Source organism: Coptis chinensis, chromosome 7 (genome assembly GCF_015680905.1).
Source record: "Coptis chinensis isolate HL-2020 chromosome 7, ASM1568090v1, whole genome shotgun sequence".
Classification (NCBI taxonomy): domain Eukaryota; kingdom Viridiplantae; phylum Streptophyta; class Magnoliopsida; order Ranunculales; family Ranunculaceae; genus Coptis; species Coptis chinensis.
The window spans coordinates 11,010,737-11,031,847 of record NC_141462.1 but is presented as its reverse complement, the minus strand read 5'-3'; the positions used below and the strand labels follow the sequence as shown (position 1 = coordinate 11,031,847).

The 21,111-nt window shown below is 36.2% G+C and overlaps 2 protein-coding genes across 10 annotated transcripts in view; one reads left to right on the top strand and one right to left on the bottom strand.

Moving 5' to 3' along the window:
- LOC147485977 (uncharacterized) overlaps positions 1-21,111 on the top strand; it is a 34,662-nt gene that overhangs the window by 8,141 nt on the left and 5,410 nt on the right. For 3 of the 9 annotated variants that reach the window (XR_015201813.1, XR_015201811.1, XR_015201812.1), the window contains exons 1-2: positions 14,607-14,801; positions 15,189-15,567. The exons of the other annotated variants lie outside the window; for them this stretch is intronic. The gene's annotated coding sequence lies outside the window, so the exon portion shown is untranslated. Of the gene's footprint in view, positions 1-14,606; positions 14,802-15,188; positions 15,568-21,111 lie in introns of those variants that run through there. 9 annotated transcript variants of the gene reach the window in all.
- LOC147485978 (uncharacterized) lies at positions 17,884-19,948 on the bottom strand. Its single transcript, XM_086570990.1, has 3 exons — positions 19,351-19,948; positions 18,855-19,307; positions 17,884-18,686 (listed from the first exon to the last, which is right to left on the bottom strand). Exons 1-3 carry the CDS (start codon positions 19,556-19,558, stop codon positions 17,884-17,886), a joined length of 1,464 nt encoding a protein of 487 aa, XP_086427116.1. The 5' UTR covers positions 19,559-19,948.

Sequence of the window (21,111 nt, the reverse complement as noted above, 5' to 3'; positions counted from 1 at the left end):
TTTACAGACAGAAAATAAAATAAAATAGAGTTTTTCACATAAAGGAGAAAGAAGGATTCTCTTTGGAAATTTCTTGATAGATAGCGGATAGATATCCGAAAGTGAGTAATCATTCTTTTCTATACCCATTTTTGTATATTAGATGTTCTTAAAATCTATAAATTTGAGTAGTTAGCCTATTGTTTTTTTTTTATATGGATTCTAAGGGATTTTTGTATACGATATGCAATAGGTATGTTGTTAGTGAACTTAAAGTGAATGGGAATTTAATATATTGGTGTTGGTCTACTGTGGAAAGTACTTACAAATTCTCGTGACGTGGGTAAATGAATTGGAGTTTGGCCTATCATTGATCATTAGATTTATATTGATGTTTGTATTTTCTACCCCTTGCTTGTAAATAGTGGACTGATCTTGAAAGAGTTCTAAACAAATTGATGTTGCGCATACGTTGAGTTCATTGTTTTGGTGTCATTAGTATGGATTTAAATACTTAAGATTTCTTTTTGGTAAATGTTAAATACCGATTCGTTCGGGAGAGTTGTTGTCGATTACATTTGCCTCAATTTAGAGCTGGGATAGTGTATACCTCCTTTTTATGAGGACTTCGTCTAAACATCAAAGGATAAGTTCAACGAGTCCTTAGTCTGTATGCATCAAGTCTCTAATTGAATGTGTATGTGAAAAGTTATGACGTCCATAAGTTACACAGTTGGAAATCTGTCTTTAGAAAATCAGGATCTATGTCTGTTTTGGAACCGTATTTTAACCTTGTTAGAATCAGATTCAGACGCTCACCGAAACATGAAAGAGTGAGTTTTCTGAGTCTTCTTTCCAATCCAATCGACCTCGTTGCATTCCGAGATTTGTGGATATGGTTACGGTGTTCGGAAGTTGGCATATCAGAATTTTCTGATTTCAGAAATCCGGTCTGTGTCTGGTTTGGAATCGAGTTTTCACATAGTTAGGGTCAGATTCAAACTCTCGCCAAAACATGAAAAAATAAGTTTTATGTGTCTGATTTCCAACCCAATTGTCCTCGTCGCATTCCGAGGTCTGTGGTGATAGATATAAGGTCTGGAAATTTGGTTGACAGAAAACAGTGCGTCAGAAATCAGTTTCTGCGCACTGTGTTCAAGTCCAGTTTTAAAATAGTTAGGGTGAGAGTTAGAATTTTTATAAAACATAAAAAAATAAGATTTGGAAGTCTGCTTTCTATTCCAATTGGCCTCATCGCATTCCAAGGCCCATGGAATTAATTATGGTGTTTGGAAGTTTGACTGGCACAAAACAGTGCGTTAGAAGTCAGTTTCTGCGCACTGTGTTCAAGCTTAGTTATCGAATGTTTAGAATGAAATTGAGTATTTTTGTAAAACATAAGAAAGTAATTTCTGTGTGTTAGCTTTTCATCGCAAAAAGCCTCGATGCATTTGGACACCTGTGGAAAGTGTTGTGTCATTCGGAAGATAGTTTGTCAGAAATCTAGTTTGCTGAAAAATTAGGAGTTTTCAATTTAAGTTTTCTTCTAGATGGGCTGAGGTTGGGACTTCGAGTTCTACATGAAAAATTATGTCTACATACCCTAGTTTCTAAATAATTAAGTTACATGTCATTTGGATGAATGTAGGAAAATTATAGCATTGACTACGTGGCTAGTAAGAACTACGAAGGCTTGATTCCAATCTTGAAAGATTTGGATACGTAGGCAGCTTTGAGCAAAAGTGCAGCCACTACACTACACTATATCTATAATATATATATTAGTTTGTGTGATAACTATATGATTGTGTTAGAAATTACTGTTGTTTTGAGACTACATAAATATATATGTGTGAAACAGAAGTTGTATATGAATATAGACTTTAATATATGTGGATCTGTTTTGGAGATTAGTGTGTGTGGACTTGAATTTGGGCTAATGAACTATTTGTTTACGATATTGTGTTTATGAGTGTGGTTATGTAAATTGTATTTGTTTGATTATAAGTCTGTTTACATTCAATGATATTTAAGTGCTTGATTTGCCTTGACGCGCGAAAATGACTCTTTGCATGTGTGGTATGTTTTGACATGAGTAATGCTAGTATAATTATAAGTGATAATAATGTTTTAATGTATCACCCACATCTTTAGAACTCTCCACGCCTCAGGATTTGGTAATGAGATATTATGACTTGTGATGTCATGTGATATATAGATGGGTATTCATTGAATGTGCCATGAATGACCCAATAGTTTGGACTGCCCTAGAGAGGAACTAAGGTATTCGCCTTGCGGGTTGGTCGTCTTCCTTGAATGTACGCAAATGTAGGGTTGGGTATTCCTTGAATGTGGCCGGAATGACTCAGGGTATTCATTGAATGTGCCATGAATGGCCCGTTAGTGTTATGATGGGTATTCCTTGAATGTGGCGGGAATGACCCAAGGTATTCATTGAATGTGCCATGAATGACCTAAGATTTTATGGCCAAAGAGGCTGTGATTATGTGTATGGAAAGCCTAGAGATGGCTGTGATATAGTGATACTCGGTGGGAGAGAGGCACACGTGTATGTGTGATTTAGCAAATGTGTGGAGTGCAAATCGTGGAGTAGGAACTAAAGGTTGGGTTGAGTCTGTTTATAAATGAGTCAACAAGATAATTAATAAACAAAGTGAAATATTAATTTTACGTATGAGTGAGTTAGTGCTTATGAATATTTATGTATTATGATGTATATGCTTTCTTACAAAGAAATATAGAGGTGGTTTGTGTGAGGTTATGAATGTGAAGTGTGACTGGGAATAATATTATTGAATGCTTGTGATCTTTTCTGTGATTGTGGATGACTCTAAAATGATATGTTATTATGAAAGCATTAATGACTTGTAATAGTCTGAGATATATAGTTATGCACTTGGAAATTTTGTGACATAATGATGTCATGTGAATGACTACCCTTGATATAGGTGGTATGATAAGTAGTTTTTCCCGAATATGCGGGACGAACTATGTTGTATTAATTAGACTTCAATGTCTTAAATGAGGTTTGATTATGAATGAAAATTTGACTGGCTGAGATAAATTTTTTTATAGTGCTGTCTAACTCTGTTTTTGCAGGAGGGTAGGATCTGTTAATCTTTTATGCAGGAACGTAAATATCTTACCTTGAGACGACGTGCTGGCTTAAAGGTAATGTGTATCAAACCAATATTTAATTAAGTTATCATATTTGTATGTAATAAGTGGTATTTCTGTTGTTAGTTAGCTTGGAAATGTATATTGGGATTGAAATCTTACTTGGGAAGAAACTACACGCCGTTTTGGAAAACATAACTATATTGTCTTCCAAGTTGAAATGGTTAGTAATGTTATATTTATTAATTTGAAAGATTATTATATATATTTTGTTGTTAGTTTACTCATACCAGCAAATTCAATTTGCTGGCCCATGTTTGCTTTGTTTTGCAACGTGGGTGTGTTCTTGGGAACATAGATGGTGGAATGCAGCGGATGAAGACGCTTGATTGGGATTCGCTCTTTGAGTCTTACTGGTATAAGTTTTATGAAGTATAAAGTCTTGATTTGAAACAGATGTAATAGAGTGGTTTAGTAAATTCTTGAATTTGTACATTAAGAGTTGTTCGTTTGGTTGTAATTTGATCTCATATTTTAATATCGTGGTTGTTAATGGGTTATTAGGGTTTTGTTTCATCCGGGATTTTCAGAAGATGGAATAGGGTGTGGATAATTCCCTATTTTAAATTTTCTAGAAATTTGGGGTGTGACACTTACCTTTCACAACCTTAGTAACATCTACCTCTGCTCCAACAATCAAAGTATCACCCACAAGAAACCTCTACTAGGGTCACACAAAGCCTTATTGAGAGGGAATGACGTGAATCCCCAATCACTCTCTTGTGCATTAAATGTGTGTTGTGTCCGCATGAAGATTAAAGACTCAATTTGTCAAAGACAAGGCTGGTAATGTTATTGTAGATGATAATAAGTTGTATATTACGTGATTTCACAAAAAAAATATATGTAAATGAGCCAAGCTAGGTAGGGAAACAATAAGCATTGCGGACTACTGACTAATTAGCAAACCGTATGTAGTAGCTAATAAAAACGCCGCCAGATACTAAATTAACATTTTATTCTAGCTTAATTTTCATTCACCAACTACATAATTATAGAAGGGTAAATAACTAAATATACCCGTACAAAGTTTTGGGAAGAAAGAGATGGGGGGGGGAATTCAAACCGTATTGTGTATTATATTTACACTTGATTAACCATCGACAAACCGAATCGGGCATTTGTACTCCAACCACAAGGCAAATTAAGCATGTGAGACATCTAACGTACATTGATAAATAATCTACATTGTTCCCCTTTGGATAAATCAACACTTGCCTATCAAAAACACAAAATTGTCGAGACTAAAAGAGTGATTATATCAAATAGCTCTAGTATCGCCCTAATGAAATCGAACAAAGGGCAGCAGTTACTAGTTAGTGTACCATTTATAACCACCGACTTGAAAAGACTCGAGAATAATGCTTCTTGATGCTCAACCTAGAGAAGTTTCTAATTGTCCAAGTGAATGTTGATGATGGTAGATCAACGGCCGGATGATTCTGCGTAGTACCACCGCACTCTTGACCTATAATAATCAACAACAAACCAAAACGTTGAAAACTCATCTAGCTTTATAGAAACCGAACATGAATTTGAAAAGAATAAAGATCAACAAACAAATCTTCATCAACTCACAAACCGAGCTCTTCCCAGACAAGAAAAGAATCATATTTGAATTATAATTGCAATGAGAGATGCATATATGAATCAACATAAACTTACCTTCCCCAACCTTAGGGATGGTGACCTCTGCACTGGATAGCTTAAGTATCATTCACAGGAAAACTCTACCAATTTCACAACTTCAATATTTTGGTTGAATCAAAGTTCAATACTTAATCAAGAAAAAGCTTACCTTCGTAAAAAGAAACCTGCCTCGACAATTAACGTATCATTCAAAAGAAACCCTTTCCTGTGGTCCCTTAGCTCACCGAGAGAAATGAAGGGCGTGAATCCCCAATCAGATTCTCGTGCATTAAATTGGTGTTTTGTGTTTGCAAAAAGAGTAAGGACTCAACTTATTTACAGATACATTATGGTCTAATCCATAAACTTTCCTAGGGAATTCATAACAAATGAGATCATTGAATCTAAAACTCAATAAAGATCATAGAATTGAAACCTTTTCTCACACGGTAAAACCGCCTATTCCGTTGATTAACCAGCGACAAACCATAGTTGGCAAATATACTCCAACCTTGAGATAAACTAGTTGAATCGGCAACATCTAGGTACACCGACAAAAATTTACGTGGTTCCCCTTGGGAACAAAGAACAACCTATCCAGCGACCACATATAATTAATCAATCATTTAAAAACCAAGTGATCATCAAAAAACACAAAAGAGAAATATATATGAGCATACATACCATTTATAACCGTTAATCTTTAGATATATATTATAGCTATACCCTCTTGGCTCTATTTTTCCAGGCTCCACAGAGTCTCCAACTTTTTGTAAACTCTAATACTAATTACGAAAAAAAAAAAAAAAAGAAAAAAAAAATCCAAATCCTTATATATATTATAGTTATACTCTCACCAATCTATTTTTTGGATCACTCACAGAGACTCCTGTTTTTTCTAAACTCTATTATTAAATATGAAAAAGTAGGATATAAATAAAGAAACAATTCCATCTAGAGTTTCAAAGTCTCCAACTTTTCCTAAACAATATAGCTAATTACGGGAAAAAAAATGCAAAAAACAATATTTTCAATAAAAAACGATTTTCCTAAAACCCTTACGTCATAAAGAATAGTTTCCACACTAATCTCAGGTGAAGTTTAACATAACAAAGTTTCTTTCTAGAAAATGATAATGAAACTATAAAAGAACAAAGAAAAAAATGAATTGAGTTGCTTGAACATTTACTTTATGCATTTGTTAACCGCACATGTGACTGGGAAAAAAGAAAAAAAAGTAAACTAATCATAAAATAAATAATAGTGTACACCCAAAACAAATAAAAGTGTATTGTTTGCACTATATATATGGGCCTAACAAATAAAGTTGGATAAATTTGAGGTGTCATCCACTGTGGGATTTAGACATTTAGTCATAGTTAAATATTTCATAAACCATAGGCCACAATAATTACGACATATTCTAATTAAATATATGAATTTTATAATTTCTAATTTTAGCAGAATAATAAGATTCAGTTAAAATAGACGTTGGCTTAAATAAATTATATAACTATTGATTTAGTTAAAGTGGACGTCGGACTTAAATAAATTATATACCAAACCAAACCAAAACAAATTAAATGTGGAAAATTAAATTATACAGAAAATAACATCACAAAATATATAATAACAAATGAAAAACAAAAAAAAAACCAATAATGACAAATAATTTAAAATATATATAATACTGCATGAAACTAACCTCAAAGAACAATTAACGAGAAACAGAAAACTAGATGCATTTAACCTCAAATAATATTTAATGGAAATCGAAAATTGGATGCATATGCAAGCATTAAACTAATCTTACAATCAGAATATTGATACAACTGCATTAAACTAACCTCAAAGAATAATTAACGGGAAATCAAAACTTGGATGCAAATATATCGAACTAACACCAAAAAATAATTGTCGGAAAATCGGAAACTGAATGCAAATGTATTGAACTAACCCTTAGAGATTAAATTAACGGGAAATCGGAAACTGGATGCAACTGTATTGAACTAACCTAAAAAAAAACTATAAATTTGAAACATGATGCAAATGTGTGAAACTAATCTTTAAAAATAATTAACAGAAAATCGGAAACTGGATGCAACTACAATGAACTAATTTCAAAAAAATAAATTGGATGCAAATGCATTGAACTAACCTCAAGAAATAATTAACGGAAAATCGAAAACTGGATGCAAATTCATTGAACTAACCTCAAACAATAATTAACGGGAAATCAGAAACTAAATGCAAATGCAATCTCATCAAATAATAAATGAGAAATCGAAAACTTGATGCAAATGTATTAAACTAATCTAAAAATAATAATTAACGGGATATCAGAAACTGGATGCAAATGCATTGAACTGACTCGAAGAATAATTAGTAGGATTGGAAATTGGATGCAAATGCATTAAATTAACTGCAAAAAATAATTAACAAGAAATCGGAAACTGGATGCAACGAACTGCATTAAACTAACCTGAAAAAAATAAATAACAGAAAATTAGAAACTGGATGCAAATGCATTGAACTAACCTCAAAATATAGTTGTGTTATATGTTGTGGGAATGTCTCGATAAGTATAGTTTTGCATTTAAAACAGTGTTTATCTTATCTTTTTCCGTATAATTCGGAACACCTTACTATTCAAGTAGCTTTAATATGAATTTCGTCTTATTAGATAATTTCACAAAACTTCAATCAAACTTCTATTATTAAACAACAAATGAAGTTGAAGGGTTTTATCAATGGTGAGTTATTATTTTTTTTAATAGAGAGTACGTGGGGTTTTCATGTTATAAGAAATTTGGATGAGTGATCAATATAATATTTGTATATAATAGTTATGCATATATAGTTGGATATATTTTTCATAAAATTAATATGACAGGACTAGTTCGTAGATAATCTTTGAAGATCCCACATAGTGAGTTAGGTATATAATTTAAAGAATAATTAATGGGAAATCGGGAACTGGATAATCTTTGATGATCCCATATAGTAAAAATTTATTTTTATGTCATGTTTGCAAGGACACTACAAATGCATAAGTAGAAAGTTGGTATTACACACAACATTGGATAATTAAAAGGAAATCGAAAACTAGATTCAAATACATTGAACTGAGCTCAAAGAGTAATTAATGGGAAATCGAAAACTTTATGCAAATGCAATACACTAAACTAAAAAAGTAATTAACTATAAATCGGAAACTAGATGCAACTGCATTAAACTAACGCCAAAAATAATAATGGGAAATTAGAAATTGGATGCAAATCTTTGAAAAATATTTAACGGGAAATCGGAAATGGTATGCAAAAATGCATCAAACAAATCTCAAATAATAATTAACGGTGAATCAGAAACTGGATGCAAATGCATTGAACTAACCTTAAAATATAATTAACAGGAAATCAAAAACCAAATGCAACTGCATTAAACTAACCTCATAAAATAATTGACGGGAAATCAGAAACTATATACAAATGCATTGAAATAACCTCAAAAAATAGTTAACGAGAAATCAAAAAGTATTTGAAATTGCATCGAACTAACCTCAAAACATAAATAATCAGAAATCATAAACTAGATGCAGATATATTGAACTAACATCAAAGAATTATTTAAGAGAAATTAGAAACTGAATGCAAATGCAATGAACTAATCTAAAGACTAATTAACAAATATAGAAACATCAAAAAATGGATGCAAATGCACTGAACTAACATCAATGAATAATTAATGGGAAATCATAAATTAGATGTAACTGCACTGAACAAACCTTAAAAAATAATTAACAAAAAATTGAAAATTTGCTGCAAATGCATCAAACTAACCTAAAAAAATAATTAACGGGAAATCAGAAATTGGATGCAACTGCATTGAACTAACCTCAAAGAATAATTAACAGAAAATCGAAAACTGGATGCAACTACATTAAACTAAAATCATATATTAACTAACAGGCCGGAAAATTAGAAATTGGATGCAATATCCTTGATGAATATTTAACGGAAAATCAGAAACTGGATGCAAATGTATTGAAATAACCTCAAAGAATAGTTAACTGGAAATCGGAAACCGGATGTAACTACATCGAACTACCCTCAAAGCATAAATAACCGGAAATTGGAAGCTAGATGCGAACTAACTTCAAAAAATAATTAACGGGAAATCAGAAACTGGATGCAGATGTATTAAACTAACCTTGAAGAGTAATTATCGGAAAATTGGAACCTTGATGCAAATGCAATTAACTAATCTCAAAGAGTAATTAACGAAACATTGAAAACTAGATGGAACTGTACTGAATTAACCTTAATGACTAATGGGAAATTGTAAACTTGGTGCAACTGCACTGAACTAACCTCAAAGAATAATTAACGGGAAATCAAAAACTTGATACAATTACATTAAATTAACCTCAAAGAATAATTAACGGAAAATCAAAAACTTGATACAACTTCATCGAATTAACCTCAAAGAATAATTAATGGTAAATTGGAAACTAGATCCAACTACGTTGAACTAGCCTCAAAGAATAATTAACGTAAAATCGGAAACTTGATGCAAATGCATTGAACTAACCTCGAAACATAGTTGTATTATATATAGGGAGAATATAATATCTTGACAAATATAGTTTTGCATTTTAAGTAGTGTTTATTATAATTATTTTATTATGATTGGGAATGCCTTGCTATTTAAATAGCTTCAATATGATCTTCGCCACAAAATTTCAATCAAACTTCTATTATTGAACATAACAACAAAAATAAATCGATGAGTTTTACCAAAGTTTGGTGTTTTCTTTTGATAGAGAGTGGTGCAAGAAATTTGAACAAGTGATTAATATAATTTCCATATCTCATAGCTATGAATAGTTGCTAATATTTTTTAAAATAATTTAATATAACAACACCTGTTAGTAGAACGGGTTTGAAAACTAGTTACATAAATATTGGAATAAAGCTTCTTAGTGTTCAACTTTGAGAAGTTCAACTCTGGTAAAAGTGAATTTGGGATGCACATATATAAAGTACACACGTAGACATACACATCAAATTACTGTTCAAACAAATTATTAAGAACTTGATTGGATACAGAAGCCCATGATTGAGTACTATCACAGTGCTCCAACCCAAGATACTGCTCCCATGCTCCACACATCTCTCTTCTCTGTAGGCAACACCATGGGAAACAAGACATTTATCAAGCAAAACTCACAAAAAATAAAAGAAATACATAAGCCAAGAAACAGGGGATGCAAAATATAAAGTTCGGATGAACAGGACACGAAAACAAATAGACACAATATCGTGGTCCTCGAGGTACTCGTATGACCCAATGACAAAAAAACAAACTTCCATTGGCCAAAATAATGAGTTCTAAATTTAGATTTTCATCGTGATCAAACAATCGAAAAGGCAATTTTCACAGTAATTAAGCGAAGTTACCAAATAATGTGATATAGATGTATCTTTACTTTATATTGAGTGACTCAAACTAAGATGAAATAAGATGGTCTCTAACCAACTGTGTAGGAGAAAAGTGCCTGAGAGAACTCCTCATCTGGGACAAGCAATTTCTTCTTTATGCGCACCTTAGCTTCTGCTAAAGTCTCACCCTCATAAATGACAAGAAAGAATGGCTTGCTGAAATCCTGAACCAGCTGATTGAAATATGAAAAGATTCCAAACATTCAAGAGGTTGAATTTGTGAGGGTGCAAGCATTGCCATTCATCACTGCACAAGTACCAATTGGACTTGAGCTGTGCTTAATATCTAAACTTACCATCTAATTCTGAGAGATGTCTTTGGTGAAATGATAAACATGAATTAGGCGATCATGAGCACCAAGGTTCTTCTCTTCCTCTAGAATCTGTGATAGAACATATAAGAAGGATCAAACAATCTAACTAGCAGAGAAATCTGTAACCCCACCATCAATGTACTTAACTACATCGTTATATAGTGTAGAGATTTGGAATTATTTTGCATTTTATAAAAAAAAAACATGTTTTAGTCCCACATCGTATTTATACAGTGTTTATTACGTATTTAATAAGTTTGATACCAGAAACCCGACGAGGCACCTTCCACCCGCCCCCCCAGGACATGGAGGACATGGCACAGAGAAACACGACCCCTCATGGCACAGGGAAACCACCCCCTTCTCGGTGAAGGGGCGCCCATTTTTTTTACTTTTTCAAGTCTCTCTCACCGAAAAACATTGATTTCAATTAACATGCTTTTACAAATGGTTTTGAAACAACTCTTCTAGTAAAAATAATAAATTATCACTGTTTTTTCTTATCAAAGTTAACCTGAAAACTCCATGTTACGTGAAATAGGAGAGGTATATTGTGTCGTGTGATTCTTGGCCAATATGCAGATGCTGAAATGTCTGCTTTATGGAATGTTATTAATGGTGCTAAAACTGGTACGAGTTTCTCTTCTGTTTAGCTTAACTTCAATTTTCCTTATCCAGTGTATATCAACTCTTTCAATATGAATATGTAGATACTATCTCGTTCTTTCAATTTTGATATTCTTCAAAAACATATTTTTTATTTGGAATTATAATGTAGTTGGAGCAAGATTGGTTGCATTGAATATGAGATTGTGAAAAACGACAATTAAAGTTAGCAAATTTGAGAGAATAAATCATTATAATCATTGTCATAACCACACAAGGATTTTCTTTGCCAAACAACTCACTGCTTGTTTAGTATTATAATATGTATGGGCATTGTCAAATTAGTTCTCTATGTATATTTAAACCCCATAAACCCAATATTGGAGTTCAATTCGGATGTTCCAAATAAGATTGTAAAATGTCATGTTAGCCATATGAATCTTATTTCCAAAGATCACATAAAATGTATGAGGGGACATTATAATTTCATTTTCCCACTCTTTTTGGCATATTCCTCACCAAGGTGCCCGCTCTTATACTATTATTCGCCTATTGTTAGATCATTGGTGAATTCATAGTTTTATTAAGTTGGATTAATATTTAAGATAGTAAAAAGAAAGATAAAGCCACACAATCATGTATTAAGTGCAAGTGTAACTGGGAGAAGAAAGAGAAGAGAAGCGTGTAATGTAGCCTTGTTTTGCACATGATGAAGCGCGCGTCGCCCGCGTCAGTGGTTCATGACAAGTTCAACCGACTTCAGTGTTTCTAAACTAGGGAAGACTCCATTCTTAGAATATACATGATTTTGTGCACTTGTGTTGTGCCTATATATATCTTTGTAATGGAACCCTAATAAATCAATCAAGCAATAAACTTTTTCTTCTCCGTGGGCGTAAGGCCGCATTGGCATCGAACCACTATAAATTATTGTGTTTTTTGTCTCTTTGATTAGGTTGTTTAATTCTACATGGTATCAGAGCCGAGGGCTTAATCTCTCCTCTAAATCAACTTAAACCCAATACACTATGTCAGATCCAAAACCAAACCCCAAGTCCGGCCAGAATAACAGAGATCGATTCTAATCCGGTTGGAAGTCCGCCATCAATTCTCCTGAATGGAACAAACTATATACCTTGGTCTAGGGCTGTTTCGCTATCGCTTGGTGGCAAGAGAAAATTAGGGTTCATTAATGATGCAAAGGTGTGTCCTGCCATTGATGATGCCGAATATGAGAATTGGGTTTCCAATGATCAGCTTGTTTGATCTTGGTTACTCAATTCTATGGAGTTTACTATTGTTGAAATTTTTACTTTCTCTGATTATGTAAAGGAGATGTGGGATTCAAATTGAAGATTTATACGGAAACCAGAACAATTATGCCCATGTGTTTGAACTTCAACTCGCAATCGGTCCTTCGCAACAAGGTGATAAGACTTTTACAAAACACCTTGGGAATTTGAAGAAATTATGGGATGAGTTAAACATATATCGTCCACACACCACAAATGCTAAGACTATGTTGAAACGTGCTGAAGAGGATAAAATCTTCATAGTATTTCGTAGTCTTAAACCAGAATATGAAAATCTGGAAAGCAATATTCTAATGGAAAGCACTCTTCCATCACTTGCTGCTATTTGTGCAACTATTCAAAGAGAGGAAATAAGGAAGAAAACCATGAACTCACGCTCTGGTGTTTGTCCATGTCCGATAGATGTCGGGCAGTAGAGCAAACCGAGGCGGGGAGCTTCTAGTGGTCGCCCCAGCTCTTCCGGCCGACAATCAACGAGCGAGAGACAACCTCCAGTAACTCTCAAGGATTACTATAAATTTGATAGAGAACTGCATCCTCCAGTGATTCATAGGAATTTTTATTCCTTGCATGACGTTTCATATCCGCTACAGGAGTATATAACGTATGCCAATATCACTTCATCTCATCATGCTTTCTTGAGTATAGTCGATGATGTGCAAGAACCCAAGAACTTTAGAGAAGCTAACTCTCGTTCAGTATGGAGAAAGGCGATGCAAGAAGAACTTCGTGTCTAGACTAGAATAAAACTTGAGAGATTGTTATGCTACCTTACGGAAAGAAAACAGTTGATTGTCGTTAGGTGTTTAGAAACAAGTTCAACAGTGATGGTTCCTTAGAGAGGTCTAAAGATCGACTCGTTGCAATTGGATTCACCAAACATATATGGTCAGGACTATAGGGAGACTTTTGCACCAGTTGCAAAGATGAACACGTTTAAAGTTCTTGTATCTCTAGCTATAAATCAAGACTAGAAATTGTTTCAGATGGATGTTAAAAATGCATTCTTATACGGCGATTTTAAAGAAGAAGTGTATATGAGCATCCCACCTAGACATCCGAAGGAGACTAAGATTGGATTAGTATGCAAGTTAAAAAAGGCTATCTATAGACTTAAACAATCTCCACGAGCATGGTATGCCAAGCTTAGTTCTGTTCTAGCTATGACCGGTCTTAAGCGGAATGATATTGATCCTTCTTTATTTGTTAAGTCTAGCAGGTCAGGCTTGGTGGTTGTTCTTATTTATGTTGATGACATAGCTATCACAGGTAATGACCATATTGAAATTTCTAAGCTCAAGGAGTTATTGCACAAGAAATTTGTCATCAAGGATTTGGGTATTATGAAGTAATTTTTTGGGATCGAAATTGCTTATTAAAAAAAATATATATTTCTAAATCAAAGAAAGTATGTGTTGGATCTTTTGAGTGAAGCAGGAAAGCTGTGGGTAAAACCATCTGATTCTCCAACTGACAGTGGAGCCAAGTTCGACAACACCGGTGATCTTCTTACTGACATTGGTCAGTATCAGTGATTAGTTGGTAAACTAATATATTTAACTTTTACCCGACTAGATATTTCTTATGCAGTGAGCTTGGTTAGTCGTTTTATGCATTCTTTAAGGACTCCACATATGAATGTAATTTCCAGAATACTACAATATCTGCCAGGCAGAGGTATTTGGATGTGGAAAAATAGGCATACATCTATTATTGGTTATATAGATGTTGATTGGGCAGGATGTCCAGTTGATCGACACATATACCCTTGTTTAAAATTTAATTTACTTTAATTTTGCTTTTCTAATAATGTCATTTAATGAAAATATAAATGGCAAAATGGGAATAAAAAGTGGAAAGTGTATGAAATTTTAAGAATCCAAATTCAGCGAAATTACTTTTTAACCTTTGGTAGGATAGATTATTTACATGTGATCCTTTGTTAAGGTCGTTGCGTTAAAACAAAAAAAAAGCCGCGTGTTCGCGCCATTTTCAATCACAAAAGTCGCCTCGTTTGAAAACAATTTTGCGTTAAAACAAAGAAACGCCCACAAAAATAAGAAAAGCCCAAAACCAAATCCGCCCTCGTCCCCATTTCTCAAAAAACAGAAAATTTCTCAAAAAAAAAAAGAGACCTCCCTCTCACTCTCTCTGGCGATTCCACCCAAATTGAGGATGGAGATTTGTTGATCCTCAAATTCGAGAATGGAGATTTCGCAAAGCGTGATTATTCAATAGTGAATCGACAATGGAGAAGAAAGGTGAATTAGAGATTGGAATTATATTTTGGCAGTTATAAAAAAAAACATGTTTTAGTCCCACATCGTCTTTTTATACAGTGTTTATTACGTATTTAATAAGTTTGATACCAGAAACAGATGCCCACGAGGCACCTTCCACCCACCACCCCACTTCCTGCTGAGGACATGGCAGGGGAAACACGACCCCTCACTGAGGCTGAACCCCCCCTGTCATCGAGGCACTACCACCCCCTTCTCGGTGAAGGGGCTCCACCCATTTTTTTTTACTTTTTCAAGTCTCTGGTTTTTTGCTTTCTGTTTGTATGGGCACAGATCCAATCCTGTCCTACAATCGAAACATTGGTGGCAACTGGTTTTTTTTTGTAAACCTCCATTTGTTTTATGCAGGTCATTCAAACTCCATTACCAGTTTAATAAGTTTGATGGGAAATTGCTTGCTTCTGGTATGGGACGCATATTCTGGCAGCCACAAGTGCACACTTGCAGGTCCTAGTGACGGTGTCGAGGTGAAGTCTCAAAGAATATATTGGAATCGACCCATCAATTGAAGAGATATTGATCACAGCCGGTCATGTAAGAATGCTGCCCGGCCAAGAAGTTAATGGGATATGGTTTTACAATTCATCTGATGGTGAAGCTGTTGAAGATATGGAATCCACCCAGTGATTCCTCTTTTATTGGTCTTTAAGTCGTATGTTTCTTCTTTCAGGATGCTCAGTGCCTACTCTAAGGTCCCTCCAAAGCTGGAAGTATGTTCAACTAAGAGGTAATATTAGATTCTGCCACTTCAACATGCTCATCAACTAATTTGTAGTATTCGTATACAACTCATGTTCTTAGCTGGTTTTTTTAGTTTTTGTTGTTTGAACCTTTCTATTGGAATACATGATATAGTTTATGTTCTCAAAAGAATAAAAGAACATATCATCGTAAGTATAAATGGTTTCTCCTCCTTTTTTTTTTTTTTTTTTGAAGAGGTAAACGATCAATATATTTATAAACTATATAAAAGATAATTACAAAATAGGATGAGATATCCTACTAAGAACCGTAAAATAAAATAAAAGACAACAACAAGGAAACGCAGAAATACAATAGTGATTAGACATCTCGAATGATATCCTCCCAAGAAAAAGCAAAGGACCCGAATGGTATCTCCTTGAACTCCTTCCACCGCTTACACCAAAGGAAAAGCAATCCTTTGATGTGAAGAATCAAATGTGCAACGTCAAGGCTTCTATCCTCGAAATGTCTCCGGTTTCTTTCCAACCATATACCCCATAGTATCGCAAAGGGAATGATACTCCACAACTTTCTCTTAGTACGGGTGGGAGACCAAAGACTAGACCACATCATCAAAAGATCACAAGCAGATCGAGGACACACCCAAGAGATTGACCCAGATTGAATAAAATAGTTCCAAATGGCATAAGAAAAAGGGCAAAGGATTCTCCGAATCATAGCAAAAAGGGCAGAAATTAACAATAATCATTTTCCTTTTCCGAAGATTGTCAATGGTTAAAATTCTACCCAAAACCGAACACCAAGTGAAGAAAGAAACCCTAGACGGAATTTTAGCCCTCCAAATGAAACACCAAGGATAAACAAGGTGTGATAGGATATCCGTTTGGTTAGGTGAGGCAGCAAGGAGGGTTGAATGCCAAGATCTAACAGTAAAAATACCTTTGGCATCATGGGCCCAAACCTGTTGATCATCTTCGAGAGTGATATTAGGTGGAGACCCTAATCTCGCCATCAAAGTAGCCAAATCGTCAATCTCCCAGTCATTGAACGTATGTCTGAGATCAATGTTCCATGAGGCAGTACCATCTATCATAACAATGAAATCCCTAACCGGCTGATTCTTCCTGTTTGACATGGCATAGAAGTTCCCAAAATCCCTACTCAAGGCTCTATCCCCATTCCAAACATCCTCCCAAAATCTGACTCTATCCCCTTTGTTGACTCTATAGGAAATATTTTTCCTATAGTCCTCCACTTCTTTCATAATCCCTTTCCACACTCCACACCCATAGGGAATCGTCACATCACGGCTCTCCCACCCAAAAGGACTCAACCCATACCTGGAGACAATAATTCTCCTCCACAGTCTCTCACTCTCAATACCGAACCTCCACAACCACTTACTCAAAAGGGCACGATTCATAAACCGGGTCTTCTTTATACCAATGCCACCTTGATCCTTAGAAGTACACACCCTATTCCAACTAACGAGATGGTAGTGATGTGCCTCCTCGGAATCTCCCCATAAAAAATCTCTCGAAATCTTATCCAACCGCTTAGTGACACTCACTGGTGCTCGAAAGAGCGACATGAAATAAACGGGTAGACTAGACAAGGAACTCTTAATGAGGACCACTCTACCCCCTTTCGAGAGGTAACGACCTCTCCAAGAAGTCAACTTGCGCTCATATCTCTATCACGGGGTCCCAAATAAAAAACACACCTATTTAGCCAAAGGAAGACCTAAGTAAAGACGAAGAAGAACATCGAGAGCACCCCAAGACACTAGCAAGCTGAACTGCACTATTACTCCCTCCTACATAATACACCGTGCTCTTAGCAATGTTGATTCTCAAGCCTGATACCTCCTCAAAACAAGCAAGAAGACCTCTAAGGTATCTAACTTGATTCTCCTCATTGCCTAAAAAGATGATAGTGTCATCTGCAAATTGTAAGTGGGTGATCTTAATATTGTGTCTCCCCACGGAAAACCCCGACAAAACACCCCACTCATTGGCTCTTCGAATAATCCGACTCAAAGCTTCCACCACAATGAGAAAAAGGAAGGGAGATAAAGGATCACCCTGTCTTAAACCCCTAGAACTCTTAAACCACCCCGCGGGAGACCCGTTCACTAAGACGGAAAAAGACGCGGATGAAATGCACTTACGGACCCAACTTCTCCAAACCTCTCCAAAACCCATCCGCCTCAACATATAATCTAAAAAGGACCAACTCACATTATCATAGGCTTTGGAGATGTCCACCTTACAAACAATCCCAGGCGTCCTAGAACGAATCCTATCATCAATGGCTTCATTAGCAATTAGAACACCGTCTAGGATTTGTCTATCGAAAATAAACGCTCCTTGTTCTGCTTGAGATAACCGAAGTCAAGAACCTTTTTTAACCTCAAAGAAAGAGCCTTGGAGATAATTTTATAAGCAGTTCCCACAAGACTAATAGGCCTGAAATCCCCCATTTCCACTGCCCCATGCACCTTAGGAATAAGAGTGAGAAAAGTATGGTTCAAACTATGCTCCAAAAAACAGTTCATTTGGAAATCTCTCACCATCTCCAAAAAATCTCTTTTAATGGTAGTCCAAAACTTTTTAAAAAATTCAACAGGAAACCCATCAGGGCCCGGAGCACGGTCTCCATCCATCGAATTCAGAGCTCCAAAAATCTCCTCCTTAAGCGGTTGCTCCAAACACTCCTTATCTTCCACCGAAATTTGATTAACTTCGAGATTGTCAAGTTGAGGTCTGTATCTCATAGGCTCTTTGTACAATTCTGTATAAAAATTCACAGTCTCATTACGGATTACCTCTTCATCATCAACTAGAGAGCCCCCTATGTTCAACTTGGAAATCGAATTAACTCTTCTCCTAGCATTAGCGAGGCTGTGGAAATACTTCGTATTCTGGTCTCCTTCTTGGATCTCCTTATCCCTTGATCTTTGCTTCCAAGCAATCTCTTCCATCAAGATTACTCTCTCTAACTCTCTTTTAACCACCTCCCTCCTATCCCTTTCGGCTTCTGTTAGGTTCCGCTCCTCCTCCACGGTGTCCAAATCCTTAAGTTCTTGAAGGGAGTTCTTTTTTCGTGTCTCCACACTCCCAAAGACTTCCTTGCTCCACACTTTGATTTTAGATTTAACAAACCAATTTTTTTGCGACAATGAAACTAGGCCGTCCTTCAAACACTCCTTCACCCCACCAAGTTTTCACCAACTCTTCAAAAGACGGTTCAAGCGTACCACATTAACTCAAAACGAAAAAGGAGAGGGTCGCTTAGAAGATTTTCTACACTCCAAAGTGATGGGCCGATGGTCAGAAATAGGAGCAGAGTGTATGGTTTGGATCAAGTTCGGGGCCTTATCCTCCCATCCAGTATCAATGAGAAACCTATCAAGACGAACAAGTATAGGGTCCACCTTGTGGTATGACCAAGTAAAATTACCCCCAACAAACGGCAGATCCACCAAATCGTGCCGATTAACAAAGTCAGAAAATCTCCTCATACCCGAGGTAATGGCGCATCCACCACTCTTCTCCTCAGAAAACCTTATCATATTAAAATCCCCTGCAAGACACCACGAAGCCAACACAGAGTAAGCTCGAACGTTATCTAACTCTTCCCAGAGATCCTTGAGATCGCTCTTATTAGATGGACCATATACTCCTGAAAACATCCATTTATCAAGGCTTCCAATCTCATAATACAAAATGGTAGCAGAGTATGCCCCAATAAGGGAATCTTCTACCGCGAATCACATTTTTGTCCCAAATCACACATACCCCACCTCGGTACCTAAAAAGTGGAGTGGCAACCCACCCCAAATTATTCCTGCCCCAAATATCTTGAATCACATTATTATCTATCACTTCCAGTTTAGTCTCTTGTAGAGTAACAATCGAAGCCCCAGACTGACTTATAAAATCCTTGACAAGAGTTCTTTTATCCATATCACCTAATCCTCTAACATTCCAAGACAAGATCTTTGGCGTCATTAAGACAACTTATTCCCCCTCACACTCCTCCTGCTCCCACTGGGTGGTTCCCCATAATTCACGGTAGACGATAACCTCATAACCTCCTTGGCTAATTTACGGTTGCAGTTAGGGAATATAACTGACGAAGTTTCCTCTCTCCCTTCAGACAAAACCAGATCAGTACCATTATTCAGAGGTGTGTTACAACTCCTTTGTGATCCCATAATATCACTAAGGATATTAAGGGCGTCTTCCCAACGCCCTTGAAAAGACAGACCAGCTAACCTCGCAAACTCCTCACGATGACTCTCTAACCAACTGGCACTCGCTAACTCAAAAGTTCCAACACCTTCACTCACATTAATGGGTTCTATTTCTAAAGGACTCTCCAAACTATGTTCAGCAATGGCCAACTCCCCGACGACAACCTTTCACCCCCAACCTCGCCAAGTAGGACTAGCAGGATGCCATGTCAAGTCAGACAGGTTTGAATCTTTCAATGTGTTATGCCGAATTATGATATCGGACTGAAGAAGTGCTACTGCCCCCATGGACCTTCTCATATTCAAAACATTTCGACCAGGGGATTGAGGATTTGGACACCTCTCACTCGGAGATGTGCAAGATGATCCACCTATATCGGCCTCAGAGAAGTCTCCTGCCAAGGTTTGGGTCCATGCTCCTAACGGGCTATCCTGTGTAGACATACAACCAAAATTAGACTCTAGTTGCCCCAAGATTGGAAGATTAAAATTAAAACATGTCAAAAGAGAGATGGGATAAGTTAGAGGTTCTGAAGTTCGAAGAAGGAGATCAGCAGCCTCGTTGATGGCAAAGATTGGAGGGGAAGAGTGAACTCTTGATGATAAGGCTTCTATGATACCCCACCCATGTTCAGATTCATTTGTTTGCATACCAACCCTCACTTCTACTGTTTGGTCCATGGGTACTGTTGCTGCTTCATCCCCAACTGTAATCCCGTCATCGTCGGTTCTATTAGTCTCCTCAGTGGAATTCAAAAAATCATCTCTAGTAGTTGTCGTTCTGCTGTTAGAATTCTCATTAACTACACCGGCTGACGACCTGTGTTCATGAGTACTAGAACCACTAGACTGGCGGTGGCCCCTGTCAGGCTGATCACTGCTGCTATCATTTCCATTTATTGGAGGAGCTGGAGCTGGAGCTGGATGGGTGTTAAAATTAAGTAAGAATAGCACCAAGCCCATCTCGTGATTCCATAGACTCGTTTTGTCTACCATTTCCAGTTTGTAAAGAACGGTTGCACTGGTTGAAATGATAGATGGGTGATCTATTAATGTTGTTTAATCCCGCATCATGTAGCCCAGGTGGTATGTTTGAGATGTTTAAGCCCAAGATCATGAGGCCCAGCAACGCTGGACTCCTGAGCTGAATTAGATACAGAGGATTGGGCCCTATTAGAAGCATATGGGCCTAAAATGTGACTGTCTTGTGCATCTGTGGGCCTGGCTGGAAAGATATGACTGTGGGCTGGATTGAACTGGTACCTAGCTGAGACATTGTTCAGGTCCACAACAGAACCCCCACCCGTC